This window comes from Pristiophorus japonicus, chromosome 16 (genome assembly GCF_044704955.1).
Source record: "Pristiophorus japonicus isolate sPriJap1 chromosome 16, sPriJap1.hap1, whole genome shotgun sequence".
Lineage (NCBI taxonomy): Eukaryota > Metazoa > Chordata > Chondrichthyes > Pristiophoridae > Pristiophorus > Pristiophorus japonicus.
Window position 1 is genome coordinate 39,495,565 of NC_091992.1, and position 20,150 is coordinate 39,515,714.

At 48.9% G+C, this 20,150-nt stretch overlaps 1 protein-coding gene across 1 annotated transcript in view; it reads left to right on the forward strand.

Annotated features, from left to right (window-relative positions):
- The window catches only part of LOC139226457 (myeloperoxidase-like), a 114,123-nt gene that overhangs the window by 73,010 nt on the left and 20,963 nt on the right, over positions 1 to 20,150 (forward strand). The window contains exons 5-7 of the mRNA XM_070857240.1: positions 13,483 to 13,612; positions 15,469 to 15,675; positions 18,436 to 18,778. Of these exons, the coding sequence (XP_070713341.1) occupies positions 13,483 to 13,612; positions 15,469 to 15,675; positions 18,436 to 18,778 (680 nt within the window). The remainder of the gene's footprint in view (positions 1 to 13,482; positions 13,613 to 15,468; positions 15,676 to 18,435; positions 18,779 to 20,150) is intronic.

The following is a 20,150-nucleotide window of genomic DNA, read 5'->3' on the forward strand; positions in this document are numbered from 1 at the left end:
CGCACACCAGCTGGGTACTGAATCTCACATCAGCTGGGTACTGAATCTCACACCAGCTGGGTACTGAAACCTGCACCAGTTGGGTACTGAATCCTATACCAGCTGGGTACTGAATCCTATCCCAGCTGGGTACTGAATCGTACACCAGCTGTGCACTGAATCCTACACCAGCTGGGTACTGAATCCTATACCAGCTGGGTACTGAATCCTATCCCAGCTGGGTACTGAATCGTACACCAGCTGTGCACTGAATCCTACACCAGCTGGGTACTGAATCCTATCCCAGCAGGGTACTGAAACCTACACCAGCTGGGTACTGAATCTTACACCAGCTGGGTACTGAATCCTACGCCAGCTGGGTGCTGAATCCTATCCCAGCTGGGTACTGAATCCTACGCCAGCTGGGTACTGAATCCTACACCAGCTGGGTACTGAATCGCACACCAGCCGGGTACTAAATCTCACACCAGCCAGGTACTGAATCCCACACCAGCTCGGGACTGAATCCTACACCAGCTGGGAACTGAAACCTACACCAGCTCGGTACTGAATCCTATCCCAGCTGGGGACTGAAACCCACACCAGCTGGGTACTGGATCCTACACCAGCTGGATACTGAATCCAACACCAGCTGGGTACAGAATCTCACACCAGCTGGGTACTGAATCTCACACCAGCTGAGTACTGAATCTCACACCAAGTGGGTGCTGAAGCCGACACCAGCTGGGTGCAGAATCTCATACCAGCTGGGAACAGAATATCACGCCAGCTGGGAACTGAATCTCACACCAGCTGGGGACTGAATCTCACACTAGCTGTGTACTGAATCTCACTACACCTGGGCACTGAATCCTAAGCCAGCTGGGTACTGAATCAGATACGAGCTGGGTACTGAATCCTACACCAGCTGGGTACTGAATCGCACACCAGCTGGGTACTGAATCTCACATCAGCTGGGTACTGAATCTCACACCAGCTGGGTACTGAATCTTACACCAGCTGGGTACTGAAACCTGCACCAGTTGGGTACTGAATCCTATACCAGCTGGGTATTGAATCCGACACCAGCTGGATACTGAATCTCACACCAGCTCGGGACTGAATCCTACACCAGCTGGGTACTGAAACCTACACCAGCTGGGTACTGAATCCTACACCAGCTGGGTACTGAATCCTATGCCAGCTGGGTACTGAATCCTACACCAGCTGGGTACTGAATCCTATACCAGCTGGGTATTGAATCCGACGCCAGCTGGATACTGAATCCTATCCCAGCTGGGTACTGAATCCTTACACCAGCTGGGTACTGAATCCCACACCAGCTGGGTACAGAATCATACACCAGCTGGGTGCTGAATCTCATACCAGCTGGGTACTAAACCTCACACCAGCTGGGTACTGAATCCAACACCAGCTGGGTACTGAATCTCACACCAGCTGGGTACTGAACCCTACACCAGCTGGGTACTGAAACCCACACCAGCTGGGTACTGGATCCTGCACCAGCTGGATACTGAATCTCACACCAGCTGGGTACTGAATCTCACACCAGATGGGTAATGAATCTCACACCAGCTGGGTACTGAATCCTACACCAGCTGGGTAGTGAATCTCACACCATCTGGGTACTGAATCCAACACCAGCTGGGTACTGAATCTCACACCAGCTGGGTACTGAATCTCACACTAGCTGTGTACTGAATCTCACTACACCTGGGCACTGAATGCTAAGCCAGCTGGGTACTGAATCAGATACGAGCTGGGTACTGAATCCTACACCAGCTGGGTACTGAATCGCACACCAGCTGGGTACTGAATCTCACATCAGCTGGGTACTGAATCTCACACCAGCTGGGTACTGAAACCTGCACCAGTTGGGTACTGAATCCTATACCAGCTGGGTACTGAATCCTATCCCAGCTGGGTACTGAATCGTACACCAGCTGTGCACTGAATCCTACACCAGCTGGGTACGGAATCCTATACCAGCTGGGTACTGAATCCTATCCCAGCTGGGTACTGAATCGTACACCAGCTGTGCACTGAATCCTACACCAGCTGGGTACTGAATCCTATCCCAGCTGGGTACTGAATCCTACGCCAGCTGGGTACTGAATCTTACACCAGCTGGGTACTGAAACCTGCACCAGTTGGGTACTGAATCCTTTACCAGCTGGGTACTGAATCCTATCCCAGCTGGGTACTGAATCGTACACCAGCTGTGCACTGAATCCTACACCAGCTGGGTACTGAATCCTATCCCAGCTGGGTACTGAATCCTACGCCAGCTGGGTACTGAATCCTATCCCAGCTGGGTGCTGAATCCTATCCCAGCTGGGTACTGAATCCTACGCCAGCTGGGTACTGAATCCTACACCAGCTGGGTACTGAATCGCACACCAGCCGGGTACTAAATCTCACACCAGCCAGGTACTGAATCCCACACCAGCTCGGGACTGAATCCTACACCAGCTGGGAACTGAAACCTACACCAGCTCGGTACTGAATCCTATCCCAGCTGGGGACTGAAACCCACACCAGCTGGGTACTGGATCCTACACCAGCTGGATACTGAATCCAACACCAGCTGAGTACTGAATCTCACACCAAGTGGGTGCTGAAGCCAACATCAGCTGGGTGCAGAATCTCACACCAGCTGGGTACTGAATCTCACACCAAGTGGGTGCTGAAGCCGACACCAGCTGGGTGCAGAATCTCACACCAGCTGGGAACAGAATATCACGCCAGCTGGGAACTGAATCTCACACCAGCTGGGGACTGAATCTCACACTAGCTGTGTACTGAATCTCACCACACCTGGGCACTGAATCCTAAGCCAGCTGGGTACTGAATCAGATACGAGCTGGGTACTGAATCCTACACCAGCTGGGTACTGAATCGCACACCAGCTGGGTACTGAATCTCACATCAGCTGGGTACTGAATCTCACACCAGCTGGGTACTGAATCTTACACCAGCTGGGTACTGAAACCTGCACCAGTTGGGTACTGAATCCTATACCAGCTGGGTATTGAATCCGACACCAGCTGGATACTGAATCTCACACCAGCTCGGGACTGAATCCTACACCAGCTCGGGACTGAATCCTACACCAGCTGGGTACTGAAACCTACACCAGCTGGGTACTGAATCCTACACCAGCTGGGTACTGAATCCTATGCCAGCTGGGTACTGAATCCTACACCAGCTGGGTACTGAATCCTATACCAGCTGGGTATTGAATCCGACACCAGCTGGATAATGAATCTCACATCAGCTGGGTACTGAATCCTACGCCAGCTGGGTACTGAATCCCACGCCAGCTGGGTACTGAATCGCACACCAGCCGGTTACTGAATCTCACACCAGCCGGGTACTGAATCCCACACCAGCTCGGGACTGAATCCTACACCAGCTGGGTACTGAAACCTACACCAGCTGGGTACTGAATCCAACACCAGCTGGGTACTGAATCCTACGCCAGCTGGGTACTGAATCTCACACCAGCCGGGTACTGAATCTCACACCAGCTGGGTACTGAATCCGACGCCAGCTGGATACTGAATCCTATCCCAGCTGGGTACTGAATCCTTACACCAGCTGGGTACTGAATCCCACACCAGCTGGGTACAGAATCATACACCAGCTGGGTGCTGAATCTCATACCAGCTGGGTACTAAACCTCACACCAGCTGGGTACTGAATCCAACACCAGCTGGGTACTGAATCTCACACCAGCTGGGTACTGAACCCTACACCAGCTGGGTACTGAAACCCACACCAGCTGGGTACTGGATCCTGCACCAGCTGGATACTGAATCTCACACCAGCTGGGTACTGAATCTCACACCAGCTGGGTAATGAATCTCACACCAGCTGGGTACTGAATCTCACACTAGCTGTGTACTGAATCTCACTCCACCTGGGCACTGAATCCTACACCAGCTGGATACTGAATCTCATACCAGGTCGGTACTGAAGCCTACACAAGCTGGGTACTCAATCCTACACCAGCTGGCTACTGAATCACACACCAGCTGGGTACTGAATCTCACACCAGCTGGGTAATGAATCTCACACCAGCTGGGTACTAAATCTCACACCAGCTCAGTCCTGAATCTCACACCAGCTGGGTACTGAATCTCAAAGCAGCTGGGTACTGAATACTACACCAGCTGGGTACTGAATCTCACACCAACTGGATACTGACTCTCACACCAGCTGGGTACTGAATCCTACACCAGCTGGGTACTGAATTCCACACCAGCTGGGTACAGAATCATACACCAGCTGGGTGCTGAATCTCATACCAACTGGGTACTGAATCTCATACCAGCTGGGTACTGAATCCAACACCAGCAGAGTACTGAATCTCACACCAGCTCGGACTGAATCTCACACCAGCTGGGTACTGAACCCTACACCAGCTGGGTACTGAAACCCACACTAGCTGGGTACTGGATCCAACATCAGCTGGCTACTGAATCTTACAGCAGCTGGGTACAAAATCTCACACCAGCTGGGTACTGAATCCTACACCAGCTGGATACTGAATCTCACACCAGCTGGGTCGTGAATCTCACACCATCTGGGTCCTGAATCTCACACCAGCTGGGTACTGAATCCTACACCAGCTGGATACTGAATCCCACATCAGCTGGGTTTTGAATTTCACACCAGCTGGGTACTGAATCTCACACCAGCTGGGTACTGAATCCTACACCAGCTGGGTGCTGAATTCTACACCAGCTGGGTTCTAAATCTCACACCAGCTGGGTACTGAACCTCACACCAGCTGGGTACTGAATCTCACACCAGCTGGGTAATGAATCTCACACCAGCTGGGTACTGAATCCCACATCAGCTGGGTACTGAATCTCACACCAGCTGGGTACGGAATCCGACACCAACTGGGTACTTAATTTCACACCAGCTGGGTACTGAAATCCACACCAGCTGGGTACTGAATCCGACACCAGCTGGGTACTGAATGTCACACCAGCTACGATATGAATCTCACACCAGCTGGGTACTGAATCCCACACCAGCTGGGTACTGAATCTGAAACCAGTTAGGTACTGAATCTCACACCAGCTGGGTACTAAATCCTCCACCAGCTTGCGACTGAATCCTACACCAGCTGGATACTGAATCTCACAGCAGCTGGGTCCTGAATCCTACACCAGCCGTGTGATGAATCCCACACCAGCTGGGTACTGAATCTTACACTAGTTGGGTACTGAATCTCACACCAGCTGGTTGCTGAATCCCACACCAGATGGGTACTTAATCCCATACCAGCTGGGATTTGAATCCAACACCAGCTGGGTACTGAATCTCACACCAGCTGGGTACTGAATCCCGCACCAGCAGGATACAGAATCCTACACCAGGTGGGTACTGACTCCTACACCAGCTGGATACTGAATCTCACACCAGTTGGGTCCTGAATTCTGCACCAGCTGGGTACTGAATCTCACACCAGCTGGGGACTGAATCTCACACCTGCTGGGTACTGAATCCCACACCAGCTCGGTACAGAATCCTACACCAGCTGGGTACTGAATCGCACACCAGCTGGGTACTTAATCCCACACCAGCTGGGATTTGAATCCAACACCAGCTGGGTACTGAATCTCACACCAGCTGGGTACTGAATTCTGCACCAGCTGGGTACTGAATCTCACACCAGCTGGGTACTGAATCCTATGCCAGCTGGGTACTGAATCCTATCCCAGCTGGGTACTGAATCCTACACCAGCTGGGTACTGAATCCTACACCAGCTGGGTACTGAATCCTATACCAGCTGGGTATTGAATCCGACACCAGCTGGATACTGAATCTCACATCAGCTGGGTACTGAATCGTACGCCAGCTGGGTACTGAATCCTACGCCAGCTGGGTACTGAATCGCACACCAGCCGGGTACTTAATCTCACACCAGCCGGGTACTGAATCCCACACCAGCTCGGGACTGAATCCTACACCAGCTCGGTACTGAAACCTACACTAGCTGGGTACTGAATCCTACGCCAGCTGGGTACTGAATCCTATCCCAGCCGGGTATTGAATCCTACACCAGCTGGGTACTGAATCCTACACCAGCTGGGTACTGAATCCTATCCCAGCTGGGTACTGAATCCTACACCAGCTGAGTACTGAATCCTACACCAGCTGGGTACTGAATCGCACACCAGCCCATACTGAATCTCACAAAAGCCGGGTACTGAATCTCACACCAGCTGGGTACTGAATCGTACACCAGCTGGGTACTGAATCCTTACACCAGCTGGGTACTGAATCCCACACCAGCTGGGTACAGAATCATACACCAGCTGGGTGCTGAATCTCATATCAGCTGGGTACTGAATCTCTCACCAGCTGGGTTCTGAATCCAACACCAGCTGGATACTGAAACCCACACCAGCTGGGTACTGGATCCTCCACCAGCTGGATACTGAATCTCACACCAGCTGGGTACAGAATCTCACACCAGCTGGGTACTAAATCCTACACCAGCTGGATACTGAATCTCACACCAGCTGGGTACTGAATCTCACACCAGCTGGGTACAGAATCTCACACCAGCTGGGTACTGAATCCGACACCAGCTGGGTAGTGAATCTCACACCATCTGGGTCCTGAATCCAACACCAGCTGGGTACTGAATCTCACACCAGCTGGGTACTGAATCTCACACCAGCTGGGTACTGAATCTCACACCAGCTGGGTACTGAATCTCACACCAGCTGGGTACTGAAACCTACACCAGCTGGGTACTGAATCTCACTCCAGCTGGGTACTGAAACCTACACCAGCTGGGTACTGAATCTCACACCAAGTGGGTACTGAAGCCGACAAAAGCTGGGTGCAGAATCTCACACCAGCTGGGAACTGAATATCACGCCAGCTCGGTACTGAATCTCACACCAGCTGGGTACTGAATCTCACACCAACTGGGTACTGAATCTCATACCAGCTGGGTACTGAATCCAACACCAGCAGAGTACTGAATCTCACACCAGCTGGGACTGAATCTCACAACAGCTGGGTAATGAACCCTACACCAGCTGGGTACTGAAACCCACACCAGCTGGGTACTGGATCCTACATCAGCTGGCTACTGAATCTCACAGCAGCTGGGTACAGAATCTCACACCAGCTGGGTACTGAATCCTACACCAGCTGGATACTGAATCTCACACCAGCTGGGTACTGAATTTCACACCAGCTGGGTACTGAATCTCACACCAGCTGGGTACTGAATCCTACACCAGCTGGGTGCTGAATTCTACACCAGCTGGGTTCTAAATCTCACACCAGCTGGGTACTGAACCTCACACCAGCTGGGTACTGAATCCCACACTAGCTGGGTAATGAATCTCACACCAGCTGGGTACTGAATCCCACATCAGCTGGGTACTGAATCTCACACCAGCTGGGTACAGAATCCGATACCACCTGGGTACTTAATTTCACACCAGCTGGGTACTGAAACCCACAAAAGCTGGGTACTGAATCCGACACCAGCTGGGTATTGAATCCCACACCAGCTGGGTACTGAATCTCACACCAGCTGTGTACTGAATCTCACTCCACCTGGGCACTGAATCCTACACCAGCTGGGTACTGAATCCTACACCAGCTGGGTACTGAATCCTATACCAGCTGGGTATTGAATCCGACACCAGCTGGATACTGAATCTCACATCAGCTGGGTACTGAATCGTACGCCAGCTGGGTACTGAATCCTACGCCAGCTGGGTACTGAATCGCACACCAGCCGGGTACTTAATCTCACACCAGCCGGGTACTGAATCCCACACCAGCTCGGGACTGAATCCTACACCAGCTCGGTACTGAAACCTACACCAGCTGGGTACTGAATCCTACGCCAGCTGGGTACTGAATCCTATCCCAGCCGGGTATTGAATCCTACACCAGCTGGGTACTGAATCCTACACCAGCTGGGTACTGAATCCTATCCCAGCTGGGTACTGAATCCTACACCAGCTGAGTACTGAATCCTACACCAGCTGGGTACTGAATCGCACACCAGCCCATACTGAATCTCACAAAAGCCGGGTACTGAATCTCACACCAGCTGGGTACTGAATCGTACACCAGCTGGGTACTGAATCCTTACACCAGCTGGGTACTGAATCCCACACCAGCTGGGTACAGAATCATACACCAGCTGGGTGCTGAATCTCATATCAGCTGGGTACTGAATCTCTCACCAGCTGGGTTCTGAATCCAACACCAGCTGGATACTGAAACCCACACCAGCTGGGTACTGGATCCTCCACCAGCTGGATACTGAATCTCACACCAGCTGGGTACAGAATCTCACACCAGCTGGGTACTAAATCCTACACCAGCTGGATACTGAATCTCACACCAGCTGGGTACTGAATCTCACACCAGCTGGGTACAGAATCTCACACCAGCTGGGTACTGAATCCGACACCAGCTGGGTAGTGAATCTCACACCATCTGGGTCCTGAATCCAACACCAGCTGGGTACTGAATCTCACACCAGCTGGGTACTGAATCTCACACCAGCTGGGTACTGAATCTCACACCAGCTGGGTACTGAATCTCACACCAGCTGGGTACTGAAACCTACACCAGCTGGGTACTGAATCTCACTCCAGCTGGGTACTGAAACCTACACCAGCTGGGTACTGAATCTCACACCAAGTGGGTACTGAAGCCGACAAAAGCTGGGTGCAGAATCTCACACCAGCTGGGAACTGAATATCACGCCAGCTCGGTACTGAATCTCACACCAGCTGGGTACTGAATCTCACACCAACTGGGTACTGAATCTCATACCAGCTGGGTACTGAATCCAACACCAGCAGAGTACTGAATCTCACACCAGCTGGGACTGAATCTCACAACAGCTGGGTAATGAACCCTACACCAGCTGGGTACTGAAACCCACACCAGCTGGGTACTGGATCCTACATCAGCTGGCTACTGAATCTCACAGCAGCTGGGTACAGAATCTCACACCAGCTGGGTACTGAATCCTACACCAGCTGGATACTGAATCTCACACCAGCTGGGTACTGAATTTCACACCAGCTGGGTACTGAATCTCACACCAGCTGGGTACTGAATCCTACACCAGCTGGGTGCTGAATTCTACACCAGCTGGGTTCTAAATCTCACACCAGCTGGGTACTGAACCTCACACCAGCTGGGTACTGAATCCCACACTAGCTGGGTAATGAATCTCACACCAGCTGGGTACTGAATCCCACATCAGCTGGGTACTGAATCTCACACCAGCTGGGTACAGAATCCGATACCACCTGGGTACTTAATTTCACACCAGCTGGGTACTGAAACCCACAAAAGCTGGGTACTGAATCCGACACCAGCTGGGTATTGAATCCCACACCAGCTGGGTACTGAATCTCACACCAGCTGTGTACTGAATCTCACTCCACCTGGGCACTGAATCCTACACCAGGTGGGTACTGAATCCTACACCAGCTGGGTACTGAATCTCACACCAGTTGGGTCCTGAATTCTGCACCAGCTGGGTACTGAATCCCACACCAGCTGGGTACTGAATCTCACGCCAGCTGGGTACTGAATCTCACACCAGCTGGGTACTGAATCTCACACCAGCTGTGTACTGAATCCTACACCATCTGGGTCCTGAATCCAACACCAGCTGGGCACTGAATCCTACACCAGCTGGGGACTGAATCTCACTCCAGCTGGGTACTGAATCCTACACCAGCTGGGTACTGAATCTCACACCAAGTGGGTACTGAATCCCAGATGAGCTGGGTACTGAATCTCATACCAGGTCGGTACTGAAGCCTACACAAGCTAGGTACTGAATCCTACACAAGCTGGCTACTGAATCACACACCAGCTGGGTAATGAATCTAACACCAGCTGGGTACTAAATCTCATACCAGCTCAGTACTGAATCTCACACCAGCTGGGTACTGAATCTCACACCAGCTGGGTAATGAATCTAACACCAGCTGGGTACTAAATCTCATACCAGCTCAGTACTGAATCTCACACCAGCTGGGTACTGAATCTCACTCCACCTGGGCACTGAATCCTACACGAGCTGGGTACTGAATCTCATACCAGGTCGGTACTGAAGCCTACACAAGCTGGCTACTGAATCACACACCAGCTGGGTACTGAATCTCACACCAGCTGGGTGCTGAATCTCAAACCAACTGGGTACTGAATCTCATACCAGCTGGGTACTGAATCCAACACCAGCAGAGTACTGAATCTCACACCAGCTGGGACTGAATCTCACACCAGCTGGGTAATGAACCCTACACCAGCTGGGTACTGAAACCCACACCAGCTGGGTACTGGATCCTACACCAGCTGGCTACTGAATCTCACAGCAGCTGGGTACAGAATCTCACACCAGCTGGGTACTGAATCTCACACCAGCTGGGTACTGAATCCTACACCAGCTGGATACTGAATCCCACGTCAGCTGGGATTTGAATCCTACACCAGCTGGGTACTCAATCTCACACCAGCTGGGTACTGAATTTCACACCAGCTGGGTACTGAATCTCACACCAGCTGGGTACTGAATCCTACACCAGCTGGGTGCTGAATTCTACACCAGCTAGGTTCTAAATCTCACACCAGCTGGGTACTGAACCTCACACCAACTGGGTACTGAATCTCACACCAGCTGGGTAATGAATCTCACACCAGCTGGGTACTGAATCCCACATCAGCTGGGTACTGAATCTCACACCAGCTGGGTACGGAATCCGACACCACCTGGGTACTTAATTTCACACCAGCTGGGTACTGAAACCCACACCAGCTGGGTACTGAATCCGACACCAGCTGGGTACTGAATGTCACACCAGCTAGGATATGAATCTCACACCAGCTGGGTACTGAATCCCACACCAGCTGGGTACTGAATCTGAAACCAGCTCGGTACTGAATCTCACACCAGCTGGGTACTGAATCCTCCACCAGCTTGTTATTGAATCCTACACCAGCTGGGTACTGAATCTCACAGCAGCTGGGTCCTGAATCCTACACCAGCCATGTGATGAATCCCACACCAGCTGGGTACTGAATCCTACACCAGTTGGGTACTGAATCTCACACCAGCTGGGTCCTGAATCCCACACCAGCTGGGTACTTAATCCCACACCAGCTGGGATTTGAATCCAACACCAGCTGGATACTGAATCTCACACCAGCTGGGTACTGAATCCTGCACCAGCAGGATACTGAATCGTACACCAGGTGGGTACTGACTCCTACACCAGCTGGATACTGAATCTCACACCAGTTGGGTCCTGAATTCTGCACCAGCTGGGTACTGAATCTCACACCAGCTGGGTACTGAATCTCACACCTGCTGGGTACTGAATTCCACACCAGCTCGGTACTGAATCCTACACCAGCTGGGTACTGAATCTCACACCAGCTGCGTACAGACTCCTACACCAGCTGGATACTGAATCTCACACCAGCTGGGTACTGAATCTCACACCAGTTGGGTCCTGAATCTCACACCAGCTGGATACTGAATCCTACACCAGGTGGGTACTGAATCCTGCACCAGCTGGATGCTGAATCTCACAGCAGTTGGGTACTGAATCCTGCACCAGCTGGATACTGAATCCTACACCAGGTGGGTACTGAATCTCACACCAGCTGGATACTGAATCCTACACCAGGTGGGTACTGAATCCTGCACCAGCTGGGTACTGAATCTCACAGCAGTTGGGTACTGAATCCTGCACCAGCTGGATACTGAATCCTACACCAGGTGGGTACTGAATCTCACACCAGCTGGATACTGAATCCTACACCAGGTGGGTACTGAATCCTGCACCAGCTGGATGCTGAATCTCACACCAGTTGGGTGCTGAATCCTGCACCAGCTGGGTACTGAATCCTACACCAGCTGGGTACTGAATCTCACACCAGCTGGGTACTGAATCTCGCACCAGCTGGGTACTGAATCCTACACCAGCTGGGTACTGAATCTCACACCTGCTGGGTACTGAATCTCACACCAGCTGGGTACTGAATCCTACACCAGGTGGGTACTGAATCCTGCACCAGCTGGATGCTGAATCTCACACCAGTTGGGTGCTGAATCCTGCACCAGCTGGGTACTGAATCTCACACCTGCTGGGTACTGAATCCTACACCAGGTGGGTACTGAATCCTGTACCAGCTGGATGCTGAATCTCACACCAGTTGGGTGCTGAATCCTGCACCAGCTGGGTACTGAATCTCACACCTGCTGGGTACTGAATCTCGCACCAGCTGGGTACTGAATCCTGCACCAGCTGGGTACTGAATCTCACACCAGCTGGGTACTAAATCTCGCACCAGCTGGATACTGAATCCTACACCAGCTGGGATTTGAATCCAACACCAGCTGGGTACTGAATCTCACACCAGCTGGGTACTGAATCCTACATCAGGTGGGTACTGAATCCTACACCAGCTGGATACTGAATCTCACACCAGTTGGGTCCTGAATTCTGCACCAGCTGGGTACTGAATCCTACACCAGGTGGGTACTGAATCCTGCACCAGCTGGGTACTGAATCTCACACCAGCTGGGTACTAAATCTCACACCAGCTGGATACTGAATCCTACACCAGGTGGGTACTGAATCCTGCACCAGCTGGATGCTGAATCTCACACCAGTTGGGTGCTGAATCCTGCACCAGCTGGGTACTGAATCCTACACCAGCTGGGTACTGAATCTCACACCAGCTGGGTATTGTGCCATATAGATCACACACACAGCAAGTACTGATTCATATACACCAGATACTGAGTGATTTTTACCAGATAATGAGCCACATACACAGGCCTTTATAACGTAGAAATATATAATGAGATGAAGAAGCGCCTGTGGTATTGTGCCCACAGATGTGGAGAGGTGAGGAGGTATGCAGCCATGTAATGGTAAACATCCATTTTAGTCCTGGTGCAGCCTGATCATAGCCTTCTTGTTGTGATGGAAGCACCAACAGAGGAAACACTTCCCTAAATGTAGGGAAGGGTTAAAAAAGCTGTGTGGAACAGTCAGCATCTGGCAATTCTGGCATCAGGATTATTAGTGGTGTTTGGTCCTAATTAGGTCTTGGGATCAGTAGAGATTAGCAGGGCCGTTCTGTACAAGTGTTGGGGTACTTAGGAATTGGAAAGACAGATCTGTACAGGTCCTACAGTCAGTCAGGTTGGAAGGGCAGTCCTTTCCCAGACCTGGAACCCTTCATAATTGGAAGAACAAGCCTATGCAGGTCATGGGGTCGGTAGAGGGTTAGAAGGGTAGTTCTGTCTGGCCCTAGGATTTATAGAGGTTGGAAGGATAATCCCGTATAGGTTCCGCGAGGAGCGGGGTGGGGGGCTGCATTCGGAGTTTTAAGTTAGACAAACTTGAGATTAAATAAACTCATCTGTTTTGTTTTATTTCCAGGAAGATTCCTCGCCTGGGAGCAGCTAATGTTGCATTTGCCCGCTGGCTCCCAGCTCAGTACGAGGATGGATTTTCACTTCCAAAGGGTTGGACCAGGAGAACATTATATTCAGGATTCCGTCTGCCACTAGTAAGTGTAATACTCACTTAGATAAACACTATGGATGAGGCAACAGAGAATTGCTTCAATTTTGGCTCTATCACAATACTACCCTCAGCACTGAAGGAGAAAAGTACCTTTCACATTTCCAAGTCATCCAGGTTTAGAGAGCCTGGGGTAAAAGACAATGCCTGTAATATAAAATAGAGGCAGAGAACCAAGCTAAACAATTGCTGAAAGTAGAAGTCCCTTATGAACTACGCCTGTTCCTTCCCAGCCTTCACTGAATCATCCTCCTCTGCTGAATTCTAGACCTGGAACTATATTTTCCATGACTTTGTACAGCACCTGCACAACCTGAGAACAGATGCTTACTTAAAGGAATCTGATAAGTAAACAGCACCCAACAGTATCACGTATCGAGTGGATGATGCAAGATTGCATGCTCTAAAATGTTGCCTGTCTACCTGTTCCACATTTCCTGTTTGCCCAAGCCAATCCCTTTCAATAATCTTCTGCATGCCCATACCTCAATAGGGAAGAGCTTCAGGATACAATGTATAATTGAAAACCTTGAGAATCTCACAGCTTCCAAAGTCATAACATATTAACTTGTTGTAAAACAACCTCGCTACACGATGCAGAGACACTTACTGATATCCATGTTGATGTGTAGGTTGTGCCTATTTCTGCCACTTTGCATGTGATCCTTCAGTTTCCAGTATCTCTAAACTATTTTTCTGCTGGCTAACAAGATGAGATTTCAAGGGCACAGTCCCAACCTGGAGATAGCCTCCTGGTCAACAGCAGCTGGTGAAGGCAGAGCTTCTTGGAAGATGTCAGCAGATATGCCTTCATCCACTAAGAAGCTCTGTTAGTGTTTGTGGATTCACATACGTGGGGAATAGTGCCCTTGCAATACAGCGTTAAAAATGTTGGTGCTGCAGGCCAGGAAGTCTGGATGTAAATTTGTCTGGTTTATACAGATGCACAGTTATGATGTGCAGGTCTGATAAGAATCGTGGACTTCAATGGCTTGAGACTTCTGCTGCCTCATCACAATCCCCGGTATATACCAGGGAACCCGATTCTCCATGCCCATTTATCCATGGCTGTGTGCCTGGCATACACTCACACCACTGATCCATGGGAGTGGAAAATCTCCTCAATATGAACAAGAGTTTCTCAAATGGGCCTTGAAAGTCCATGTGCCTTATGTGCATTCTTGCCATAAGCTGGACAGGAGTGTGACCAAAGGCCCACAAACTAGGCTGGGACTTAGCATATCCAGGTCCAAGCTTCTGCTGTGACTGTACAGGAGGCCATGTTTGGGGCGGAAGTAACATCCACCCCAAGCATGATTCCCTCTGTCAGATGTGGCGTGGGTTGGGTGAGTGAAGTCCCAGGCCCATGACTGCCCTTGGCCTCAGTTTAGGATCTGCCAGGCAGTTACTCCAGGTGAAGGGAAGTATACCAGACCTTCTGCCAACAGTGTGGGACCCACTGAGTGGTTAATGTCTGTGTCGTGACCTGGACCAACAAAGACTTAACCTCCGCTTTCGGCCTACTGGGCTCCCCTTACAAGGGAGCTGATAGGACCATTGAAACTTACAAGTTTGGCTGGGGCTGCCATGATTGGCTGTAGTGGCTGGAATATGCCATTTCTCTCATCCCCCCCACCCCCCACATCCCCTTGCTCTGCAGCGATTGGCAGCTATACATTGATAATAGAAGCTCCTTCTGATCCCAGATACTTCAGTGAGGACAGAGGACAGGACACTTTCACCAGGATCGTACACTGTGGATTTTCAGAGTCAGGCTCGGTGTTCTCAAGGATAAGGCTTAACGTAGATTTACATTTTAATTTATTTCTATTCCTTTCTCAGGTGCGAAGTGTATCGAACCAGATCCTGCAGATGGCCAATCCGAATATACCGCTGGATCAGGACAATACTCACATCTTTGTGCAGTGGGGCCAATGGCTTGACCATGACTTGGACATGGCCCCTCAATCTGGCAGTGTCCAAACATTCAACGATGGCATTAACTGTGACAAAACATGTGCAAGGAAAAGCCCATGTTTTCCCATCATGGTCAGGATTCTTTGTACTTGATATGAGACAGAATCAGCACAGAGCCAGTATGATTTTAACTTCAGTTCCTTAGCAACTTCACAAAGAAACTAGAAAAACAGTCCAGTTTCCGGCATTGAAGCAACAATTTTGTATTAGCCTGCCTGTGTAGTTCACGCCTCAAAACCTTAGTGAGAAATCATTGTGTGTCCCTCCTTTTCAAAATCACCAGCATCACTCCCCTCCTCAAAAAGTGCACTCTACTTTGTCCCTGCAAACTAATGCTTCATCTCCAAACTCCCTTTCCAAAGTTCTTGAACATGTTGCTTACCAAATCCATGCCCATCTTTCCTGCAACTCCAATCAGATTTCATCCCCAGCATCGAACGATACTAATCAAAGGGACAAATGACATCCTCATTGACTGTGGCCATGATAAATTATCCCTCCTCATCCAATTTGACCTCTCTGCAGCCTTTGACACTGTTGACCTTCTCCTCCAATGCTTCTCCTCCATTGTCCAGCTCTATGAGATTCCCTTGCTTGGTGCACTTCTACCTATTTGATTGTAGCCAGAACATCTCCAGTAATAGTTTCTCTTCCTGTCCCCTTTACCTTTGGAATTTTTCAAGGTTCTATTTTTGACGCCTTCCTCTTCCTCATCTACATGCCACCAATTGGCAACGTCATCTTCAGACATGGGTGTCAGCATCCATGTGTATACTGATGACACCCAGATCTACCCCTCCATTACCTCTCTAAACCCCTCCACCACTTGTCCAACATCCAGTCTTGGATGAGCTGCAACATCATCCAATTTACATTTTTACATTGGGAGCCATCATCTTCGGACCCCGCCACAAGCTCCACCTTGCCACTGATTTCGTGCCCCTCCCCGACCACTGTCTCAGGCCAAAGCAGACTGTTTGCAAACTCGGCGTCCTATTTGACCCCAAGATCAGCTTCTTACCCAATATCCTTTCCATCACAAAGACCACCTACTTCCACTTCTGCAAAACCGCCCGACTCTTCTCCTACTCCAGCCTATCTGCCGCTAAAACTCTCATTCATGCATTTGTCACCTCCAGACTTGACTATTCCTGGCCAGCCTCGCACCCGCTACCCTCCGTAAACTTCAGCTCATTCAAACCTCTGATATTCAAATTTTATCCAACACCAAGTTCCACTCATCCATCACCCTTGTTCTTGATGACCTACATTGGTTCCGGGTCCCACAATTAATCTAATTTAAGATTATCATCCCTGTGTTTAAATCCTTTCATGGCTTCAGCCTTCCGTCACTGTAACCTCCCCTATCCATGCAACCCCATCCCTTCCATGCCAATCTCCCTCCCCCAGCATAACTGCATTCCTCCAACTCTCGCCTCTTGTAAATCCCCTCCCTTCATCTCACCATCAGTGACCACGCCTTCAGCTGCCTAGGCCCCATGCAATGGAATTCCCATCCGAAACCCCACCATTTTCCACTTCCCTCTCCTCCTGCAAGTCCCCTTTAAAAATCCACTTCTTTTACCAAGCTTTTGGACACCCCTCCTATTATTTACTTCTTTGACTGAGTGTTTGATTACACCTCTGTGATACATCTTTGGATGCTTTTTCATGTTAAAGGTTCTATATAATTGCAAGTTGTTATTGCTGATATATGCCCGCTGCAAATGCACAGGGTCACTTGTGAGTCGCTGATATTCACCAGCAAGGTCTCTATCTGTAACTGATATATACCCACCACACAACCACAGGCGGCAGATGGATGTTTTATATTAACTATCAATTTAGTGGTTGGAGATCAATGGCTCATTCTATGTTTCTGAAATCCCCTAGTGACTGTGGATAGTGCAGACAGAAACACTCTAAGATTATATCAGTCTCTGTTGCCGATGGTGAAGTTTAGCTTGGATCAGTTTCTTTGCTATGTTTTTGTTACTCTGTGATGGACATATGCATCAGAACCAACCAGAAACCAGTAAATCATCATTCCCCATTTAACTGGCTGCTGATAGATAGAACATGCATGTATATTGGTTTACATCAGAGCCAACTAATATCATTCAACTATAACTAATGCAATGTTACTGATATTGGCAATCACTCAATGCCCGTCCAATGTCCGGCCTAAACAGGGTTGATACTACCCTGCTTCTTTATTGATGGCTGATATGGGGCCTTCCACAGATGGCATTGTTATATTGGGAACGTTTGATGCTTCACATACAAAATGGCTAGCCTTCTAACTTTAGGCAGCTCTCTTGCAGTTTTGCACAAATATCCCCATAAGTGTTAGGATTGCCAGCTCTGATTAGTCGTATTCTTGGAGGTTTCATCATATGATTTCCCGCCTCCAACTGCCCCATTCAATCAAACAGCCTTTTTTTCCCCATCGTCCACATTTTTATAACTAATAAATTAAAATGTTGAAAGAAAACAAAAAAAGCACAAATGTCTTTAATGCCACTTTGATTTTTCTCCTGATTTGCTAGCAGCAGTGTCCAGGAGATTAATCTTCAATATCTGGAGATTCCAGGGCAATCTTGGAGGGTTGACGACTCTCATGATGGTTGGGGATGGATCTCACCCAGTAGCAAAATTTCATGACATTAAAAGTTTTCAATTTTGTCAAAGAGTGTGTACCTGCATTTGCATGTGTATTTCTGAGAGTGAGCTTTATCTGAAAGGAACGCTAAAGTTTATCTTGCTAATTAGCTTGTGTGTGCACAAATGTCTGAAATTGGTTTTATTGTTGTTCTTGTCTTTTATTGTCAGATACCTCCCAATGACTCCAAGTTCAATGACACCATACACTGCATGCCTTTCTTTCGATCTGCTCCTGTATGTGGCACTGGTGAGCTGGGCTCATTGTTTGGATACGTTAACATTCGGGAACAGATAAATGCAGTAACAGCCTTTATCGATTCCAGCATGGTGTACGGTAACGGAAAATCTACTGCAAATCGAATCCGAAACCAAACGATTGATCTGGGATTGCTGACAATTAACCAGAACTACTCTGACAACGGGCTGGATTACTTACCATTTAGCAGAGTCCAGTTAGAGAGCCCAAGTGCTATGAACCCCAACAGCACTCGTGTTCCATGTTTCTTAGCAGGTGAGAATTCCAATACATGACATGCCCTGTACATATAGAACACTCCTCATTGATCAAGATTATTGCATCTTCACAATGAATTGATCAGCATAGAACTCCTCGGATGAAGCCCAGGTTTGATTCTCTTCGCTTAGGCCAACGGGCAGAAAATTTGCTGAACGCAAGGAAACGGACCTCAAACCAGTCCACACAACAGTGACTGGGGAGAAGCTTAATGGTCATGCTCTCTGTCCATCACTGAGATTTGACCCACTGACCGTGCTCTCTCTCCATCACTGAAATGTAATCTATTGGCTGTGCATTCTCTCCATCACTGAGATTCAACCCACTGGTTGTGCTTTCTGTTTATCGCTGAGACTTAACCTCTTTTTCACTCAGGGTTAATTTATTGGCTGGTCTGTGTCTTCATTACTCAGGTTTAGTGGATTGGAGAAGGAAATATTAAACTCAAAACATTCAGAGCTGAAAACGATTTAAATTGTGAGAGAAAGTTAGGGTCTGCCCAACAAAGAATCAGTTTAGCATTAGGGATTCAATTCCTTTTAGGCACAAAATTGAAAAAAAAAGGGAACAGTCAAAAAAAAGTTTCTTCACTGGGGAAAAGGAATTCCAGTGAAATAAAAAGGCAGCGAGCACAGATAAACAGAAAGAAAAATGGCAGATAAGTGGACAAACAATAATAAATGTGCCAACAGGAGATAATTAGAGTACAAACTAGACAAGAAGTAAAGGGGGTGCAGCATAAGATGGACTACCTTGGATGAAAAATTAAAATTAAAATGAGACTTAAATAAGATGTATGACAAATCCAGGGCTAATAATACAAAATAAAGTCAGGTGGAACAGACAATAGTTCCAGACAAAGAAGAGGATGCTGCCAATGCCACAGTAAAGGAGAAGGTAGTAGAGAAATTGGATAGGATAAAAATAGATAAAGAGGAGGAACTTAAAAGGTTGGCAGCCCTCAAAGTAGTAAAGTCATCCGGTCCAGATGGGATGCATCCTAGGTTGCTGAGAGATGTAAGGATGGAAATTGTGGAGGGTCTGGCCATAATCTTCCAATCCTCCTTAGATATGGGAGTGGTGCCAGAGGACTGGAGGATTGCAAATGTTACACCACTGTTCAAAGACGGTGAGATAAGCCCAGCAACTACAGGCCAATCAGGCTCACAACAGAGGTGGGTAAACCTTTAGAGACATTAACCAGGACAAAATTAATCAGCACTTGGACAAATATGGGTTAATAAATTGAAGCACCACACTTTAGAAGGGATGTCAAGAGGGTGCAGAGGAGATTTACTAGAATGGTACCAAGGATGAAAGAGCAGAGAAGGGGAGATTTGATAGAGGTGTTCAAAATCATGAAGCGTTT